Source organism: Phalacrocorax aristotelis, chromosome 3 (genome assembly GCF_949628215.1).
Source record: "Phalacrocorax aristotelis chromosome 3, bGulAri2.1, whole genome shotgun sequence".
NCBI lineage: Eukaryota > Metazoa > Chordata > Aves > Suliformes > Phalacrocoracidae > Phalacrocorax > Phalacrocorax aristotelis.
Genome location: NC_134278.1, coordinates 75,095,427 through 75,114,477, shown reverse-complemented (window position 1 = coordinate 75,114,477; position 19,051 = coordinate 75,095,427). Strand labels below are relative to the sequence as shown.

At 39.8% G+C, this 19,051-nt stretch overlaps 1 protein-coding gene across 1 annotated transcript in view; it reads right to left on the bottom strand.

Annotated features, from left to right (window-relative positions):
• The window catches only part of IGF2R (insulin like growth factor 2 receptor), a 58,637-nt gene that overhangs the window by 10,868 nt on the left and 28,718 nt on the right, over window positions 1-19,051 (bottom strand). The window contains exons 19-38 of the mRNA XM_075088035.1: window positions 17,395-17,574; window positions 16,488-16,589; window positions 15,722-15,823; window positions 14,892-15,066; window positions 14,533-14,700; window positions 13,782-13,925; window positions 12,906-13,084; window positions 12,457-12,544; window positions 10,706-10,912; window positions 10,195-10,325; window positions 9,384-9,481; window positions 8,412-8,548; window positions 7,598-7,788; window positions 6,817-6,943; window positions 6,319-6,441; window positions 5,026-5,288; window positions 3,142-3,354; window positions 2,056-2,205; window positions 828-989; window positions 32-239 (exon numbers count right to left, since the gene is read on the bottom strand). Coding sequence (XP_074944136.1) covers window positions 32-239; window positions 828-989; window positions 2,056-2,205; window positions 3,142-3,354; window positions 5,026-5,288; window positions 6,319-6,441; window positions 6,817-6,943; window positions 7,598-7,788; window positions 8,412-8,548; window positions 9,384-9,481; window positions 10,195-10,325; window positions 10,706-10,912; window positions 12,457-12,544; window positions 12,906-13,084; window positions 13,782-13,925; window positions 14,533-14,700; window positions 14,892-15,066; window positions 15,722-15,823; window positions 16,488-16,589; window positions 17,395-17,574 — 3,148 coding nt within the window. The remainder of the gene's footprint in view (window positions 1-31; window positions 240-827; window positions 990-2,055; window positions 2,206-3,141; window positions 3,355-5,025; window positions 5,289-6,318; window positions 6,442-6,816; window positions 6,944-7,597; window positions 7,789-8,411; window positions 8,549-9,383; window positions 9,482-10,194; window positions 10,326-10,705; window positions 10,913-12,456; window positions 12,545-12,905; window positions 13,085-13,781; window positions 13,926-14,532; window positions 14,701-14,891; window positions 15,067-15,721; window positions 15,824-16,487; window positions 16,590-17,394; window positions 17,575-19,051) is intronic.

Sequence of the window (19,051 nt, the reverse complement as noted above, 5' to 3'; positions counted from 1 at the left end):
ACATTAAAAAATGGGTCTGCTTCAATCTCACCTGAGGGGCACCGATCACCTCCTGTGTACTGCAAGATAACAGTTTCATCCTGGTGGCTATAGTCCATTTTCATTTCTTTTACATTTCCAAAAGATGACACTCCACTTTCAGATGTCAGACACACTGCTCCATCTTTGCATTTTCCCTGGGGCAAGTCTGCTGCCTGACTGCATACACCCACATGGTAACTGTTGGGTCCAGAAAATACCTGTGTGGACATCCAGAAGCATCATAAACAAGGCTGCCTCAGAGCCTACAGTCAATACCTACACAGAACCACCCAAATGCTTTATAAGCCAAGCCTCATGCAGTACTTGCATAATGCAGGAGGAAAACAAGACAATTAATTTTGCAAGTCTGGCCTTCTTTACTATGGGAAAGCTGCAGAAAAAGTACACCTACAGGATCAAGGATATAGTCTGTTCAGCAGACTTGTTTTCATCTGCAGGATTCTACTACAGGTGAAGATTTTTTTCCTTTCCCCATCAGTACACCCATGAATTTCCTTCTCAAAACCACTAAAAACCCTAATGTTATTCCCTCTAATATTGTTCGCTCTGTCAGAGGCCAAACAAATATCAACACTGACCACAGCTGCAGCACATGCTTCAGTCTCCTCTCACATCCCAGGATGCTCAAAAGAAACCCCTGCTGCAGTTCCAAAATGTTGATAGCATCAGGCAATTTAAAAAAAAAAAAAAACCAAACACAAAAACACACTCACCAAGCAAACAAAACCGCCCTAACTAAAAACAAACCAACAAACACCAAAATATAACCCACCAGAAGGCATTACCTCAAATGATCTTCTAGAAAGGCTGGTCAAGTTAAAAGTATAGTGTAGCTGTTCATCAGTCACAGAGCAACCTAAAGTCTTCACTTTATCAGGACACACAACTGGAGTTTCCCACTCAAACACAAAACTGCAGTCAAGTTTCTGTATCATCTTTGGCTTGCCCTGTTACCAAAGAACACAGCAAAATACATTAGGTTTAATTTTTGGAGTGTGTTGTTCTTTCTGCATTTCCCCCCACCACCCCAACAGTTAACCTCAGTTATTACCAAGGCTAGACTTTGCTGACTGAAGGACAAACACCATCCCTTCATATTACAACCAGTACCAAAAAAAGCAAGCTACAAGTGAAGTACATTCTACCTAATTCCAGAAAGCAATTAAAGCAGTAACTGAAGTGCACAAGCTTTCTTATTAATTAGGGTTAAGATTTCAATGTTCAGCTTAGTTGCTAGCAGCAATAAAAGTGCGAGCGCGCTGCGTGTCTCCATGGTAGAGAACATTAAGAAAGTTCACTGAGTTAAGGTTTAGAAAGAATGCTGTTTCCTTTGTCATATTTTAAATAAAAATAGTAGTATAGCCTATGTAATAGTCAGAGCTGCCTAGAGTTTCAAGCTCATGTCCCATGTTGATGGAAAATGGTTCCACTGAGTATCTTCAACAAGCTCTAGTTTGTCAAACATCATACCTTAGTGCTTCACTACAGTTTGTTAAAGCATTCAAAAAATTCACACCATCATGTTAGATTCACACCACCACACAACTTCAATTTAGTGTTCAGGTGTCAACACAAAATAAAAAAAATGTAAGTAGCTAAGTGCAATTTTTTAAAGCTGTGTAGGATTATGGAAAGGGCTACAACACAGGGAAAACTTTTCACAGTAATAGCTTTACAGTTACAGTGGTTCTTGTGTTAGCTTGTGGTACAACTACAAGCTTTTAGACCTAGACAAGGTGCAATGCAGAATCAAGTTTAACGCCAGCAGTAAGTTATTGCTACATTAGTTCAGTGGAATCTGATCCTTGAAACCATCAGAAACTGCTACTCTTAAGCCTGAAGTTCATGCACTCTGTGAACTTTTGCCTGGTTAAGAATAAAAATATTAAGTATATTCCTTGTTGAAACATGCTAGGAACAAATCCTTGATTCAGTTTTAAACAAACCTAACACTGGTTACTACCCACTTCCAATTGCACTCCAATATCAACAGAAGTTTAAGAGATGTCTTACCAGACTAGTTCCTTGGCTGCAGTGAAATACAATAAGAGAAGTATAGTTCAATTTGTTGTTTATCTGACAAGGAGTAGTGCTGTTGTAAGTGATGTAAACTTCATTTACTGCCTCATTTAACTTGGGAGGTTCAGTAACACGACCAATATCCTACACAAGCAAAAATATGTATTAAGACACATACGGGACACACCTAGGTTTCAGATCAGCCCAGAGATTCAGATCAATTCAGATTCATCTGTTTGGTTTATATGGGAGCAAAACTATCGCATTTTTGAAAACTGCATTCTACACTCAAAGAATAACAGTTTTATTTCAATCCTAACAAAACACAAGTTGAGCAGTGCAAAACACACACTCTTTGATTAAGCTTAACAAATGCCAGGGAGGTTCTGCATCTCACAGGTAGATTATTCTTTAAATCATTGTGCCAAAATACCAACACATCATTTAAAACTATGTAGTATTAACAATGGAGTAAGGTCCATAGATCAATGTGAAAGTTCATGGAAAACAACCTCAACTTTTTATGTGCATCTTCTACACCTCACAAAACAAGACCTCAAAAGGTAAGAACCTCCATCTCTCAAGGCAATAACACGGACAAGCTGACCGACATTCTGTGACAGGCTTGCTACTCATGCAGCTGTCAAGTTCTTACATGAAAGCACTAAATGCATTTTGGAGCATGCTAGGACATATCCTGCTTCCTATTGCAACAGGCTGTCATGGGATCAAGCACGCCATTTCTGTGCCACAGTATGGCAGACTAAGAGGCATTCTGCTTCCCAGTCTCCATATTTAGCACACAGCACTACATGAAAAAAATCTCTGTAGTAATTTTCAATATTTGTCACAGCATGGAATTTTTTGACACCACAAAAAATTACTGGGGTTCAGGATAGGAAAATGCTTCTTCGTGGGGAAAAGCAATGAAAGGGAATTTTGCAGGATAGATTTCAATTTTGCATTCCATTTCTTTAAGCCATTGTCGAGCCTGTGGTTCAAATCAGGTCTCTAGGCAGGGATGCTGTTTTAAACTAGGAGGGAAACACCCGTTTCAGTGATTCCAGGCATAGTACTTACGACTGGTGGTCCATTAACAGGAACCATGCAAACAGCTGCTCCAGGTGGGCAACTGACACCTTTGATAGGATTGAGAGGTTCACAGATGTTAATGTAGAAGTCTGGAGAAACATCTGTTATATCTTCATCCACAAATGCCTCATAATACCCAGTGCGATGGATCAGAGGAGACAGGTCAATAACGGAACTGCCGTTCAATAATGAGCACTTCACCTACAAGTGAACACATTTTATTGCTTTTATTCTTTTATTACTTGCTTTGATTTATTGACAAACATCCTGCCCTTCACAGGGCCAGAAGTGTAGCTGCATTTAAAAGTTTCAAATTTGATTTAAGTAAAGCAGCATTTCTTACAATTTCTGTTTGTCTATAGATACTAGACACCTACAAGCTGTGCATGAAAAGCCTCAGTCATTTAAACATGGAATAGAGACCATATCAGAACACCACCAAGACATAAAGCTCTGGCATGCATACTCCAGCATACATGGTCATTATGTCTTCGTAAGATCAGTAGATTCTACAGTTCCTTCCTCTCCCCATCTCCCACACAACACTGGGCCATCTCCAGTAAACAAGCCTGGTTATAACAATGTAAAGTTATTGCATTGCAAGTTGATGGTTTGAGCACTAGGTTTCCTCCGAACTGACTTCATGCATTCTTAAAGTGCATAAGCTTACTGGCAGCCTACCTGGAATTTGGGAAGTCTGTTTTTGCTTAGTTATTAGATAAGGAGCAACTAACGAAATTACCATTTAATTTCAGAGCAAATCATCAGAATTGCTACCTAGCTATCACTACACTGAAATAGCTAGGGTCACTGTGGCTACACTGTGAGAAGTGATCAGCAATGCACAAATGATCACTGAACAGAGTTAACAGGCTAGAAAACGCAATGTTTTTAGGCACTGTTGGTGTGTACTGCAAGATGGTACATATTACTGAAGAGGAAACCAAAGCTATGTGTAGTAGAACTCTTACAAGAGAAGGATGGCACACGTCATAGTTCCTGCTGGGGAAAGGAAAACTGGATTATGTTTTTTCTAAATGGAAGTGAGAGCTATGGTAGTATTGAGACAATGATGAGGAAGAAAAACAACTTGTCACAGAAAATGCTCGCCACACTAGAAGTAATCAAGGCAGGAAAGAATGATTAGGCAGATTCACAAAAGGGACTGTTCAGGTGTTAAGATCTGAATTCACCCTATAACTCGTTTAGCTTTCTGTTCCTATTGCTGCTTTTATTCTGTGCACCCACTACTGGTAACAATTTAACTAGCTAAAATTAACTAAAGTAAGACTAGCTCAAAGTATTGTCTGGAACACCAGTTCATCTAGAGTTGACCAAAGCACGTTATTACAGCATGTGTTTTATAGCAGAGGTGGATCCTCAGTTCATGCTATCACGGTTTAACAGTTTTTGCACTGAAGAAACTGATCATACACTTGCCTGGCCTCCAGTCACTTGCTTAGAAAAAAAGACTACCCCCATGCCCAGAGATGCTGTCTATCCTCAACTCAACCTAAGCTCTGTTGGCCTATTGCACTGGAGAATCTTAACCATCAATTCCCAAGTAGATGCTCAAATAGAAGATATAGGGCTTTACAGGGAAGCAGCTAAATAGGTTTCACAGAGGGACTATTCTGATGCATTAAAGTTTTAACTTGGCTCATCACGCAGACCGGAAGTCTGCCAAGTATTGTTCATCCCTGCTGAAAACGTCAGTAAGAAAAATATTTGAGAACTTCTACATGAATTTGGGTTCTCTACTACAAGAAGAGACCTTTCCATCAAGCGATTTAAAACATACACTGCTACTGTGCCTAACCCCACCACCCCAAATTTAGTCTCACAAGTGTTTTCCATAGAAGTAATTCTTACCTCTTCCTCACACGCCAAGGAAGTATGCCAAGAGAAATAACTAGTGCATGTCTGCTCGTCGAAAGACAGAAAAACAGGCCGACTGTCATCTCCAACATCAGACTTGCACACAAAGCTAAAATAGCTTTTATGCTTCAGTTCAGGGTCTGCAGGGCAAGTATCTCCATCTTCATAGACAAGCTTTAACACCTGATCTTCATAAGTTAAAGTTTTATTCAGTTTTCCAGCATTAATTGATTTTGGACCACCAGTGATGCAGACAGCTGAAGTAAAAAAGAAAAATTAACAAAATGGATCATGTCTGATGTAACTGCCCTTAAAAACTGCTTGCACCTTACAACATGAACGGCAGGAAACTTAATATTTTAGTCTCACTTTTGTTTTCCTACAAAAGACAGGCTTTTTCTCACCATCTGGAGCTGCCATTAAACTGAGCTGAACTGCACTGAAACAAAAGACCAAATATTGTCTTTAATACTTCATTAACCAGCAGAATGTACTGCCTCTATATATGTTTAAGGAATCACAAAGCACAGTGTCTGGTTACCACTTCCCTTAAAACCAAGAGATTAACATAAAATGTCAGCCAGATTATATATTATTTTATTAAGATGCCTCTTAAAAAAACCAAGTCAATCCCGTATTTTCTTCTAACTACACAAAAATAATTTTCAATTCACAAGCAATACTCCTATTTTAGCATTTAAGATGCTTAAATATCATCTCATATTCAGTTTGACAGAAGAGCTAGCAATTCAACCTGCTCTTAAGCAGCTTAAAATACAAGTGAACTTCTACTGATGTTTCAGAAGCACCTAAAACAGAACAGAAAGCTAGAAAGAGGGTTGGCAAGGGTTTGAAGTGCGGACACAAGGCTCAGTGCAGAAGCATTACAGCAACACATCACCACAGAGCAGTTTTTGTGCTCAGCTCACTCTAGCTGAAAGCCTGTAACTTCTTCCTTTTCACAACAGCCAAGAAGTGCAGTAGAAGCATCTACACTCCTGCCCTCAGGTCCAAAAGAATATCCACTATTCAGACCTAAAGGGATTGGACTGGAAGCACGCCCATGTATGTTTAGGAATGGAATTTGATAAGAATACATTGCTTAGTTTCCTAAAACAGCTTTAGAATCTGTTCCTAGCCAACTCAGCCACACAGCTGTTCTCTTCACTATTCCCACATTTGCAGTAAAGCCTGCCCCTCACATTTTACCGTAAACTTGAGCGTAAGTATTTCCTTTGGGTACACTATAGTCAGCAATTACAGTCTCAGAGGGGATAATATGCTTACCAGCTCCATTTGCACATGAACTTCTAGCTTCAGCACAAACGTTCAACTCAATTTTTCTGTTGTGTGAATCACTGATGGTATAGCCAGACTCTCGCTTTAGCGATGTCAAATCAAAGAGGTGGCCTGTGTGCAGATCAAGGAATAAATTCAATCTTTTATTCAGATTAAAAATCAAGACATTTCTTTGTATTAAAAGCTTTCAGTAACTTGATTAGTAGGAAGGTCAACCATCCTCTACTTGCCTGCTAGCTTAGAAAACAGTTACTAATTCATATTAATAATTAGAGGTAAAACTAGTTTCAGAACTACAGACTATTTATGTTCCAAGGGACACTGCAATACCTTACAAGACATTTCTACCCAACCTATAAGCTTGTTAGTCACTATCCAGAGGATGCATCACCCTGCCCTTTGCTATTGAAGTCCCTCAAGAACACTAACGCAGTAGTTCCACCTCCAACAGCCCCTTCCACATACAAAATCCTGAGGTCTTCTCACCTGTTGCAGGATTGGTTACCCGGCAGTCATTCTGCACATTGCTTTTAAGAGGACACGCAGCAGCAGTGAACCACAAGAAGGTATATTCACAATCTTCAATGGCCGTTATAAGTTCTGGCTTCGATTCCTAAACATGAAACAGTGGAGAAAGCAACATCTCTACAGTGATACGGTAAGATTCCATGCCACAGGGTTATCTCTGAAGCCTGTAGCTGAGTTCAATTCAAATGCCAGTCCTAGGACTTAACAGACCATCATGGTCCAATGAATTAACCCCATGACAGAGTATTTGAATATTTCAAATACACAACAGTACAGAATCATTATCAGAAGCAATAAAATTGATGAGAGGAGAGCTAAAGGCAGCTTAGCAGATCGACAGAAAAATCCAAAAGGTGAGGGTAAGACATCTTGCCAAACAGAAGAGTACTTAAAGGCAAGGCATACAGATGTGCAACAGTTAAGACCTACACAGCCAATAGCATTATTTACTACCTGAAAGACTTTCCAACCTGCAATACAATCATCTTCAAAACACAGACACTCTGAAGCTATTTCAGATGATAAAACCTGTGCTAGCAGATTGTACAAAGAGATCTCAAAAACTACTCAGCATCTAATGTTCAAGTAACCGATAAGCCAGTCTGCTTACAAGACTATCTCCCATCCAGCTCCAGACAATTAGGGAATGATAGGAACTACCCACCATTCTCCATGCACATACAGTGGTATGAAAAACTCATGAAAACATAAAACCCAACTTACAAAGGAGCCCACTTACAATTTTGCTTTCATCACACTTGAGGCGCAGTATTGTTGTTTTCTTGCGAATTTTATCTGGACACTGCTCCCCGTTAATATATTTCAAAATAGAAATACTATTTTCCCACCGGGGACCATCAGCCACTTCCCCAAGACTTGTACATTTTGCACCCTCCATGAGGGAGGCAGCAGCGTCAGAAGGACAGGAACCTATACAGATGAAGAAAAACTGCATTACTACTCCAAATGTTATTAAGGTTTACTTGCCTGGAATAAAACTCCACTACTCTACTTTCAGGTATGTCATGGCTGATCTATCTCCAAGCCACTGTCCAAATCATACTCACTGGTTCCTCTCCCACCCAAAATCACAAGTAGCAGCAACGGTGTCACTTCACTCAAGGTCATTTAGAAAGCAGTGGCAGCTACTACTGGGGAAGTAGACTACTACATAGAGTAAAAGGCCAGAGTCTGTTACCTGGTCTTCCACTGCACAAAATGTGGAGTCGGTCAGAAGATGCGTAGAGAATTCTGGAGTTAACATCTTGTGCCAAAAGATTATTTTAATCTTTAAGAGCTACAGCAGACTTTGGATAAGGATGGAAGAGCTAGAGTGCTGAAGTTATCAAAAGAAGATAAGAGCTACTAGTGAATCTCATCCACCAAGCAGATGGAAATCAGGCCTGCAATCTACCCTTCCCTCTGGTGCTGAAGTTACACTGTCTCCACATACTTTGCTTTGCAACTTTTTCCCACTCTGAACAACCAGCAGTACTGTCCTACTACTTGCCTCCCCTAGCTACAGCAAGAATATATTTTTATTTTGCTCTTACGTGCAGCACCATATGGTACTAAAGGCTTGCAGACATTAATATAGTATTTCTGTGTAGAAGCAGACAGAGCAATTGCCTCCCAATTCTCTCTGTGCCGTGTCAGAGATGAAAAGTCATAGAAGTTTCCTTCATTATCCCTGTAAGTAAGACAAAGGATTCAAATTAAAAGAAATCTTAAAAAAATTAATTGTAAGTTATAATTCTTAAGATACTACAATAACTTTTAACCTAACAACTCTGTAAGCAGAGTATCATGCTGGAGGAGAAATCTGCAGACTCATTGCTGCCTACAAACCTCAGATTCAGTACAGAGATATATCACTGCACCAGCCATCCCCACCGTAACTGTCCATGTGCACACAGCCATCAGCCAATGCAAGAGTAATTCTGACTTTTCCTTGAAGTGTACAGGCTTTCAGTGCATGGCAAGCACAAATGCACAGTTATAGTGGATTGTTTTACCTCTGGGTAGAAACGTATCATGGTGTTGGATGCTAAAACTCTGGGCCAATTACTAGCCACATTTGACCCCACTTATCAAATCTTAATGAGCTAATACTTGGTTGACAGAAATAGATGACATTTTTCCTGGAGCTTTGTTTGGCGGAAGTTCCAAACAGACAGCAGTTGTAGTCTTGTTTAAATTAGCTATAGTTAAAAAATAAGTAGACACTTGCAACCACCTAACGTGCTCAGAGTTCAACCACGATCAACTGCCTTCCCAACAGTTCACTTTGATACTACGCTTACTCCCCAGAAGAAGCTCAAAGTAGTATTTTTCTTCAGTGAAATTAGTTTTAGGAAGTACAGAAGTCACTTAAAATACATTGCATTGGCACTGAATGCCACATTAGCTCATTGCTGACTAAGTCAAAACACAATAGCTACAGTGGAAGTACTGAGCTGAGTTGCAATAAGGCTGTATTTGTTTCTGTCAAACAGCTCCACTTTAAGTTTCTGAAAACTACTTACTTGTAGGAGCACTCAGTAGATTTTACAGGTGGGCAAGCATACTGAGTATGCCATTCAAACATGTAGGTACAATCTGGAGTTTCCTTCAAAAATACAGGCTGAAAGAACAAAATACAAAAGGAATTTACTTTACCGTTTAGACACAATGAAGCTACCAAAATGTCTCAGTGTTGCTTCAAGAAGATCCAGGAACTTGTATTTACGTATTACCTTAGAGCCACACTATGCCTCTGACTAGCTGAAAGCACGGCTTCTCCCAAACCTGAGTTTATCCACATACACACTTCTGATAAGAGGGTGGTCATTAGGAGCTTCTGCCTCCTCCGTGAAATAAGGAGGGAGAAGAGCAAAAGTAACTCTAGGCACCATTGTTGAAGAAGGAAAGCACAAGCACAGAGAGGGATACTAAAAGCAAGTAACCAGCTTGTTTTTGTCTGGCCACATAACACCTGCTTTCCTGCAGATTCATCCTCCTACTTTTTATTTCTTACAAAGAAACGGCTGTTATTTCTGGGAGAACATCCCTTCCGAACATGTCCAAGAGCTTTGCCAATGGCAGGCATCCCATAAAGGAACAACATGCCCTGACTTTCCTGGGGCATGATGGAAGTACCTTCCATAAATAGAGAGTGCAAACTATTCCTCATTTTTTATTACACCTCACAGGACCTTTCAATCTCCTGCCTAATTTGTATATGATTAGGCAGTCCTTGAAGGAAGCTAGTTCGTGTTCTTCACCTCACCCTTCCACACATTAAGAGGGCAACTCTGGAAGACAGTACATACAGGAAGAATATGTTCAGAAACTAACCTCAGATGTAGTCTTGTCACAATAGAATAATATGGCAGTTGACCGTTCGTATATTTTATGACATTTTTCTCCACTGGTGTAATTAATCATTATTAAACCATTTTTGAAAGTCAGTTTTTCTGTAAGTAAGCCTAGAAGCAAAGAGTTGATAAAAATAAACAGCTAATCCAATAAAAACACAACTACAGTAATGCTTCTGGCAACAGGGTTATATAGACAGCAGTAACATGCACAATTAAGTACCAGTAGAAAGACCTCAATCTTCCTCTAAAACTTGTGACCTAATTACTGAATGAGTACTCCAGTACAGTAGGGTTAACTCATTCCTAATTCTGTGTCAAGATGACTATATACATGACATTTTATTTGCACATGAAGCAAAATTGGTAGGGTGCTTTATCTCATAATATGTATGAGATTAGCAATAATCCCTCTTCTATCACATGGCAGCTTCAATTACACCCTGGTTAATCTTCCCATCCTCTAAATTCCTTCCAATCAAGTGCTATACCTGCTACTTTTCTCAAAGTACGGTCCGTCTTCTTTACTTGACACGATGACACAGTGTGAGCCTCTTGTTTGCAAGGTTCTGTTATTTCTCCACAAACTCTGAAGTAGTAGTCATATTCATCTGTACTCACTTTTATGTCTTTATTGGAAAGTGGCTTGAGGTTATAAACATGACCATACTTCGGATCCTTCACCTGGCAATCCTCTCCTTTAAAGAAAAGTTAAGAATTTAAAATAGATTTAATTATCTATGAGCCATGCTAAATATACTTAGGACAATTAAGGCTTACTGGCACAAATAAGGCCACAAAAATGAACAGTTGGCACCTTAGGGCAGTGACACTGAAGAACCATTTTAGTCCAGTTAAGCAGCTTGTTTCAGGAAGTCACCAATACCTAGAACTATGAGACTAAGCTACAAATGGAACATTTCTTGTATAATTGCCACTAAACCAAGATGCAGAACTCACACTGTAGTTCAAAAACTACCTTAAAGTGGCCTCACAGGTGGTTCTTTCAGCCATGCCAAAGGTTAAGTACAGAACCAGGAGACACCAAGTCCAGCATTTAGTTAATTATCTGGAAAGAACAGCAAGGTCGCAAGGCCGAAGCAGAAGCTGTCCTAGATGTCAGTTTTGTATCTTTTTAACAGCTATAAAGTTTGAAGTTAGGAAATAATTGATCATAGGAAGTGTTAGCTAACAGCTTACACATCTACCAAGATGTATACAGAAAAGGTTTGGGAAAATTCTAGTTACATGGATCCAATTAGCTGATATATATCAGTAACTTTGGTGCTGATCAAGTCCTCAGTTTTAAAGTAACCCTTTGCTCAATATTCCGAAACTTTTAAGAAAAATATCTGATTGTTTCACTCGGATATTTATCGATTATCAGATATTTTTATCAGAATCCAAATATCCAATTCTCAGATATAAGATTATTATGCTCCGCTCAATCATCCAACAAGTTAGTACCAAGTTAAAGACATCACATCCGTTTCCCTCCCTTCAAAACCACAACTCTTGTCACCAGTGTCCTGCACAGTAATGGTGTACTACAGAGCAGTAGCTTGTAAACTTCCCTCTTATGCCACATGAGATCACTGGCAGTTTCAATAATGCCTAGGACTGCTGTGACAGACCCTTTACAGTAAGTCTGGATTTTTTATAAGGCATTATCTACAAGTTGCAAAACAAAGCCTGCAAGGGCAGAGAAGATACCTGCATGCTCAACTTCCCATCCAAGAGCCAACTGAGCTGAGCACCAGAATTAGAACCTGTGATTCCTTCTTGCATGTCCTGGAGTCAACTGTGAACTCTGATACCTGATACTGTCCCCCATGGTCTAACAAGAGTCAAGTTTACAGTATAGCTTCCGGTCTTCAGTAGGGGACAGTGAATGACTTGCCAGGCATAGGATCAACTGCGTTCTCTCTCTGATGCTTTTAAGGTTTACAAGACACTAGCTAGTTGGCCTGTGATTTAACAAGGTAGTACTATGATTTGTCAGAGACAGCAATTACTACTTTATCTCTTTCCCTGGATAGGGAATTACATTTGCCTGTCATCCTAAATTGTACTTTTAATGCTAGGTGTGACTCCTAATTGGCTTAAAGCTCAGGAGAGACACCCCTCCACAAGCCAGCACCTTTTACAGAAAGATTCACAGGGCAAGAAACAAAATGTAGCTTCCCTATTTACTTTTTTACATATTTGTTTGATATTTTAAAGCTCAAATCACTACACTTACCTTCTGCTTTGTGAACAGGACATGCTGCCAAGGTTCTCCAAACAAATAAGAACTCACAGTCATCCTCTCGCTCAAACATTGGTGATCCCTACAGAAAAGATCCGTATGAAGGAGGCTTACTACCAATTGCATTGCAAGCCTCAAAATGTACATGCAGAATCTTTGTTTTTGTAGTTGCACAGTCTAAGATCTCTATTATTAAATTTCAGTACTCATTTTCAGCAAAGATCTGCTTTTGGTGGCTCACAGGATTCCTCGATACAGTTTACTGTTGTGTTCTACGAGCTCAGGAAAGCAGGTGTAAGGAGAGACAAGGGTAAAGCCTGCATACAGGATACTACTATACAGAAACAGGCTCTCCATTCCAAGAGGAATAAACATAGGCTACTTTGTTATAGTAAGTCCAAGCCCTAAAATCTTCATTAATAGCAATTAGCACAGAAAGTTACCATTGTTTGATCGCACTCGAAGATTATACGTGTAGAATAACGCTGCTTATCTTTGCACGTGTCACCATTCAAGTAGATAATGCTTAATGATCCATCAGTAGCAGCCTGTGGGTTTATCTGGATGACTCCAAGGTTCTTGCTTTTATCAGCATATTTCACACAAGATCCTATGGCACCACCTACAGGAAAAAAGAAAAAGCCTGTATTTTAGTTCAAAGCTTTGATGATTAGAGTTAACTTTATTGTAAAAGCCATAATGGAGTAGCTTTAAGAGAGCTTTGAGCATTATAGCAGACTGTCTCAAACTCCTCAAGCAGAACAACAGAAGTGTTTTCATAAATACAGTCAGAGACATTATGTGACCAAAGCCTTTGAGGAATAGAACAAGTTACTGTCCTGCATTCACTGAAATCTTTAAAACTGCACTAACATATCTGCACCGACAGACCGATAAAAGAACACAGCAACAGGTTAAATGAATCAAACTGGCTAGAAGTGCAGTAAGATGTGGCAGAACCTTCTCATTCCCGCCTCATTCAGTTAGGAGGCTTCAACAACATTTAACTTTGCTTTCTTCTTTAAAAAAATTTAAAAAAAAAGCAAGGATACTGGTAAATACCGCCCTCAATGCATTTTTCCCAAATGCATTCCCATGCATCTCAATGCAAGAGTCCTGATGAGCATTAAGACTGCCGTCAGTTTGAGAAAGTCAAGGTTTATTATAACCCTTGACATACCTCACCCAGGTCCACGCAAGTTCAGCAACTGAACAGGCAGGATTCAAGAAATCCTACTAAAATAACCGGGGATGTCATTCTGCATATAGGGTCTTGCATCAGAAGTGACAAGTCAAGAAATGCTTGCCACTTGGCTTACCAGGGCATCCAGGCACATAGGGTAAAGGCTTGCAGACATTCAAGAAAAATGTTTGCTTCTTTGCTTCCTTTGAAGTGTCTATAGCAACCCATGGTTCACCCTCTTTGCTCAAGTCGCTTAAGTCATACTCATTGCCAGCAGCATCTGAAAAATATGTGGTGCATACAGTAAGCTGAAAGGCAACTTATTAGATACTTGCAGCAGTATTGGGTTTGAAACAATACAAGTTTCACTGATGAATACACATAACTGCAAGTAATTTTCAGAATCACATTAGATATCTGTTGAGAGAAGGTACTGTTGCCATAAAAATGTCACTACACCAAATGTAGAACAGAGTTCCCTTGACGGTTACTTCCCACAAGTAGTAGGGAATTCAGTGTACTTACTACAAGTACTACTCCACAATTCACAGGTGCATTTTTACAGAGGCCAATACTAAATTAACTTGTTTTCTTCGGAGTTGGGCTAAAGCAGCATCCAGTCATGATAAGGATTACAGGTTTTTAAAGTGATTATCAGGTCTCATGTATACCACTACGTTCCACATCAGCTTCTTGCCTGTCTTCATAATTTAAGCCTGCTTCAGACAACTTACCTCCTCTCCCTCTCTACAACTTCTATGAAGACTTCAGGTCTTAAAACTATCTACACAACAGGTATTCTTAAAGTCCTCCTCTCAGAAGCTTGCTCTTCAGTTAATCCTTCCAATATTTGTCGGACAGAGCTCACAGAAGTTCCAGGTACTTACCTGTAACCTGGCAGTCTACAGGAGCAGGAGCACAGGCCAGAGCTGTGTGAAACTCAAAAAAAGTATCATGGATGTTCAGCATGCTGTTTATCTCTTCACGCACAAACTTAAGCTCTCCAGGATATGAATCATTACAAATGAAAGTCACTGTGAACGTGTCTGATGTTCCTGTAAAACAAACACTTTGCTGCTGCTGCTTCACTCGGGAATATCTGAATTCAGGTTCAAGCTAACACTTAACTTGAAAATTTTCTGGCAGTCTCTTATTACTAACTGCTTCAAGGAAGCAGGTATTTAAAAAAAAAAAAAAACACAACATAAATAAGCATTCATCCTCACTGCATATTTCCTGAACTCACCTGATTGCACATGAAGAGGACCTCTGTAGGTGAGAGTTAGAAACCCTTCACCAGACAGATACAGGGTTTTGTCCAATTCCACCAGCCTCACTGATGTCAGATTTTCTGCTTCACATCCAGCAGCTGTTTTGCCATTGATTTTCCCACAATCTGGCATGGGTCCACAAATGTTTAGCTAGAAGTTTTGAAAACATGTGGGCGTACACAGTATTAACTGCATCAGAAAAATTAGGTCCACATAGCCTTTGCTACATCACTAAAACTCACTTGTCAAGAACTATTTTAAGCAGCATGACACCGTCTGTCATTTCTAGACTACAAGATAACCACTGTAATACAGGAAAAATATCTCCAATCTTCAGCTTACAGGGTCCACAAATTCTCCCCACTAGAAGTGCAGGATGTGGTTTAGCAAGTTTATTCTTAGACTAAAAAAACCACTACAGTAGTATCTGCGGACAGCCTAGAACTGCAGATTGCATTAAGAACACTGATGCCGACAGATTAGATCCCTTTCTAGGCTTCCACTGTCCAGTTCTTCAGCACCAGCAGATCAACTGCTATTACACAACAGTCCATAACTGGAAAACCATGTGTAGCCTCGGAAGTGTGGCTACCTTATCTCTGCTAAGAACCTGAAGCTCGATGCTTTTAAGACCATTTGAGATGAATCACGTTATGTTCCATTCCTCCCCTCAAGCACAGTACTGTCCTGCCAACTCCAATTTCATAAGAGGACCAAGTCAAAACTCCACTTGCTCACTAAGCAAGACTGGAAAAATGCAACAGCACCATCCATAAGCAACAGGTTGTATAGTGCGAAACCTTACCAAGAACTTCTTCCCAATGCCAGTAGCCATATAGCCTTTCTCAGAAGCTAATGGCTGCAGATTGAACAGAAAGCCAGTGTTTGGATCTCGCACAGAGCAGGACTAAAAAAACAAAAACAAAAAGACAGCATTATTTTCTCCTTCTGTGTTTCTTCTACTTTAAGTTTTATCTCTAACTTGTTTAAAGAGCCAAAGTAGTGATTTACACATATTCCTAGCCTGCATAACAATTAGCAACTTAATCTGGATAACCAGAATACAGCACTGGCCACAGCAAGACCCCATTCAATTCTCTTGCACTGTTGTCCATTGACATCAGCAACATACCAACATATCAAAGCGCAATTTAACAGATAACTTCTATCAGGTTAGCAAAGAGCAAGGAAATTTTAACTGAGGGTTGTTTTCACACTAATGTGTTTATGTTGAGACCTGTACAGTAGAAGCAACTGAGTAGCTCATTTAAAAAAAAGCCTCATTTGATGATCTGTACACAAACAAGTACAATATATATCCTCACATATAAACTCAGTGTTATTAACAACCTTGTGAGGGAATGAAACTTTCAGTGCCACAGCAAGTAATTTGTTCTTGAGAGACAGCACTTGAATACTTTAGTCAGAAGTTACACATTTCAGGAACACTTCAAGAAGAAAGCAGTAAGATATCACAAGACTCAATCGTGATCAACTTGAGACTTCACTGTACTTAGTTTTCTCCAAGGGTACACTGAGACTATGAGTACAATTATGTCTCCCTTTCTCACCTGAGAATCATCTTTTGTTTCCTTGATTGGACAAGCAGCCTCAGTTTCCCATAAGAACGTGGCCATACATTCCTGAATAGCTATAAATCGTGGGCTGCTACTCTGGAAACAGATTGCAGAGAGAAGACCAGAATAAGTGTAACAGCCAACACCTTGTCATGTTTGAGATTCCACTGTATAAGAAACTGTCTGGTTCTTTTAAAATACTTCACTGCAAATGCACACAATTCTCACCCCCCTTCCCTCTCCCCTATTTATTTTGAAGGTCAATGCTCAAAACTTTGTCTAGCTAAACACTTAGCATGTCACTAAGCTTTAGCAAAGAACTGAATCTGACATCCAAATATTCAGATTAAATTCAGTACTGAATCTAGACATGCATAACCAGGCCTTGCCCCAGTCTAAGCTTTGAAGAGTTTTGGGGTAAAATGCATAGTCTGCTATTAAAAAAAATAATAAATCAAGCAATGCAGAACCGTTAGCTGAGGTAACAAGGTAACAGGAGCATTCATTATACACACTTCATTTCACTGTTTTCAGGCAAAAGCAAAGCAGTTCATAACTGCTCCAAGTCACAGATTTTCAACATACCTCTTGGGCTGAAGATCATGTGAGTGAGGGGAGTAAGATCTGCATTCACAAACCAGCAAGAACAAGTCTAGGCAAGCTCCAGTCTATCTCCTCAGTCTAAACTTCAGTATGTGGAGTGCTATCAGCAAAAGCTTTATAGATTTAAGAACTCCTCTAGAATCAATAAGCTACAGCCTCAAGAGCTTTCTCTATTTTAAGTCCTCAAGTCTCCCTTGTCATGAATCTGCTATACGCTATACATCTTCACGTGGCTTCATGTTATATAATGGAAAACCTACTACAATGAAGCAACAACTGAAAGATCATTTGTCCTTACAAGAGTGCTTTTGGAACAGATGAAGTGGATGGTGGTGGTATAAGTCATTTTCTTTCCATCAGCATCAATGCACAGAGAGCCATTTGCGTAGGTTAGAGAAATGTGTCCAGGTCTTTCAACTACTAGTTCTTTGCTGGCAACACCGAGATTACTAATAGAGGTGACTTCGAGGTACGAATCCTAGAAATAAAGAAGAGCATGTCAGCAACTCTAAACTCAACTGAGAAGTTTTAGATACAGTCAAAAAGAAGACAATAGCCACCACAACCATCCTGTATACGGAAGGTTATCTTGAGAGTTTTGAAGATAAAGGTGTGTAGAGATCCCCCTACATTTCTCCCCCATTCTGTACTTAAGTTTCACATGTTTAACAGGCAAGCTCCACAAGCAGGCATGGTTTGGTTTTTTGTTTTTTCTATTTTTAGTATAATAAGGTGCCTTTAGTGCCTTACAACAGCCGTCCTCATCTCACCAGCTACACAGCTTAGGATTTTAGGGAGGCCTACGCCTCATGTGCAGTAAGTAGGATTTAATTTGTACAGCTCTTTAAAACACAGTTTGTAGAAGCCTCCAGGCATTCTTAGAATTGACCTTAGGGATCTGCCAGGCTTAGCAAAACCTAAAAAGCACTAGCAGAAACTGAGAATTAGAACAACAGTAGGTGCTACTACCAAGGTCCAAATTAATCTTTACTTCTGCAAGATAACTGGTGTTTCCCATTTTTAAGAAACTATTTTAAGTTAGAGACAACAACAAACAGAATAATACACCTCCAAAGCAGCTCTCTCCTTTGTTTTTCTTCTAAAAAAACTCCACATCTAGGTTGACCTAATGTGCTCACTTTTTACTCTAGTGCCTTCAGCAAGGAAGTCCTACAGTGTCTGCACATGTAAGTATGTGGTCTTACATAACAAGGACTAATGGAAGCACAGGGAACTAGTAATATTTAGCTCAAGTGCCATGATGGTGATGTATAGATTCAGTCAAACATCCTTTTCAACAGTACAGAGAGAAAGTGTTCTCTCCGTTTTACAGGAGGAATTAGGGCAGGTTGGTGAACCTCTAGTTCATCTTTCCCTACAGTTCTGAGTAGCATTGAAGCCAGGCCTTGGGGGAAGTGTCCATCCAGCATGTCAGCACAAACAGTTCCATGATAAACTGTTACACTTCAGGGAAATACAGAAATAGAAGCCCATAACCACCACTACCACCTTTTTCTCTTTTTTTTTTTTTAAGCTTGGCAACTTCTGCCTATTCTACGTCTCAAAGCCAAAGAGAGCTCAGAGGGGGGTGACAAGGATTCTTTGAACTGAGGGAGAAATGCATTTAATCTAAAACAAGCCAGAAGCAAGACAGAATATCCAGGAGAGCAGCCTCTTCCTTAAGCAATGCTAGCAATCTCTGAGACCACAGCAATTTACACAGAAAAGATGCAGATGCCTCTGCAACAGAGGACAAAGAATCATGTCAAACACGACGTAGGAACACTTGTAAAAATTAAAGCTTTGGTCTTTGAAGAGGTGGACAGGAGGTCTACCATTCTGCAATGATGGCTACACAGAATACCACTGTATTTTGCACAAAGAAGCCAGAATTCACGTGCCTATCTTGCATAGCCCTTAATTTCACTCACTTGACAAACCAGCTCTGAGCTGGG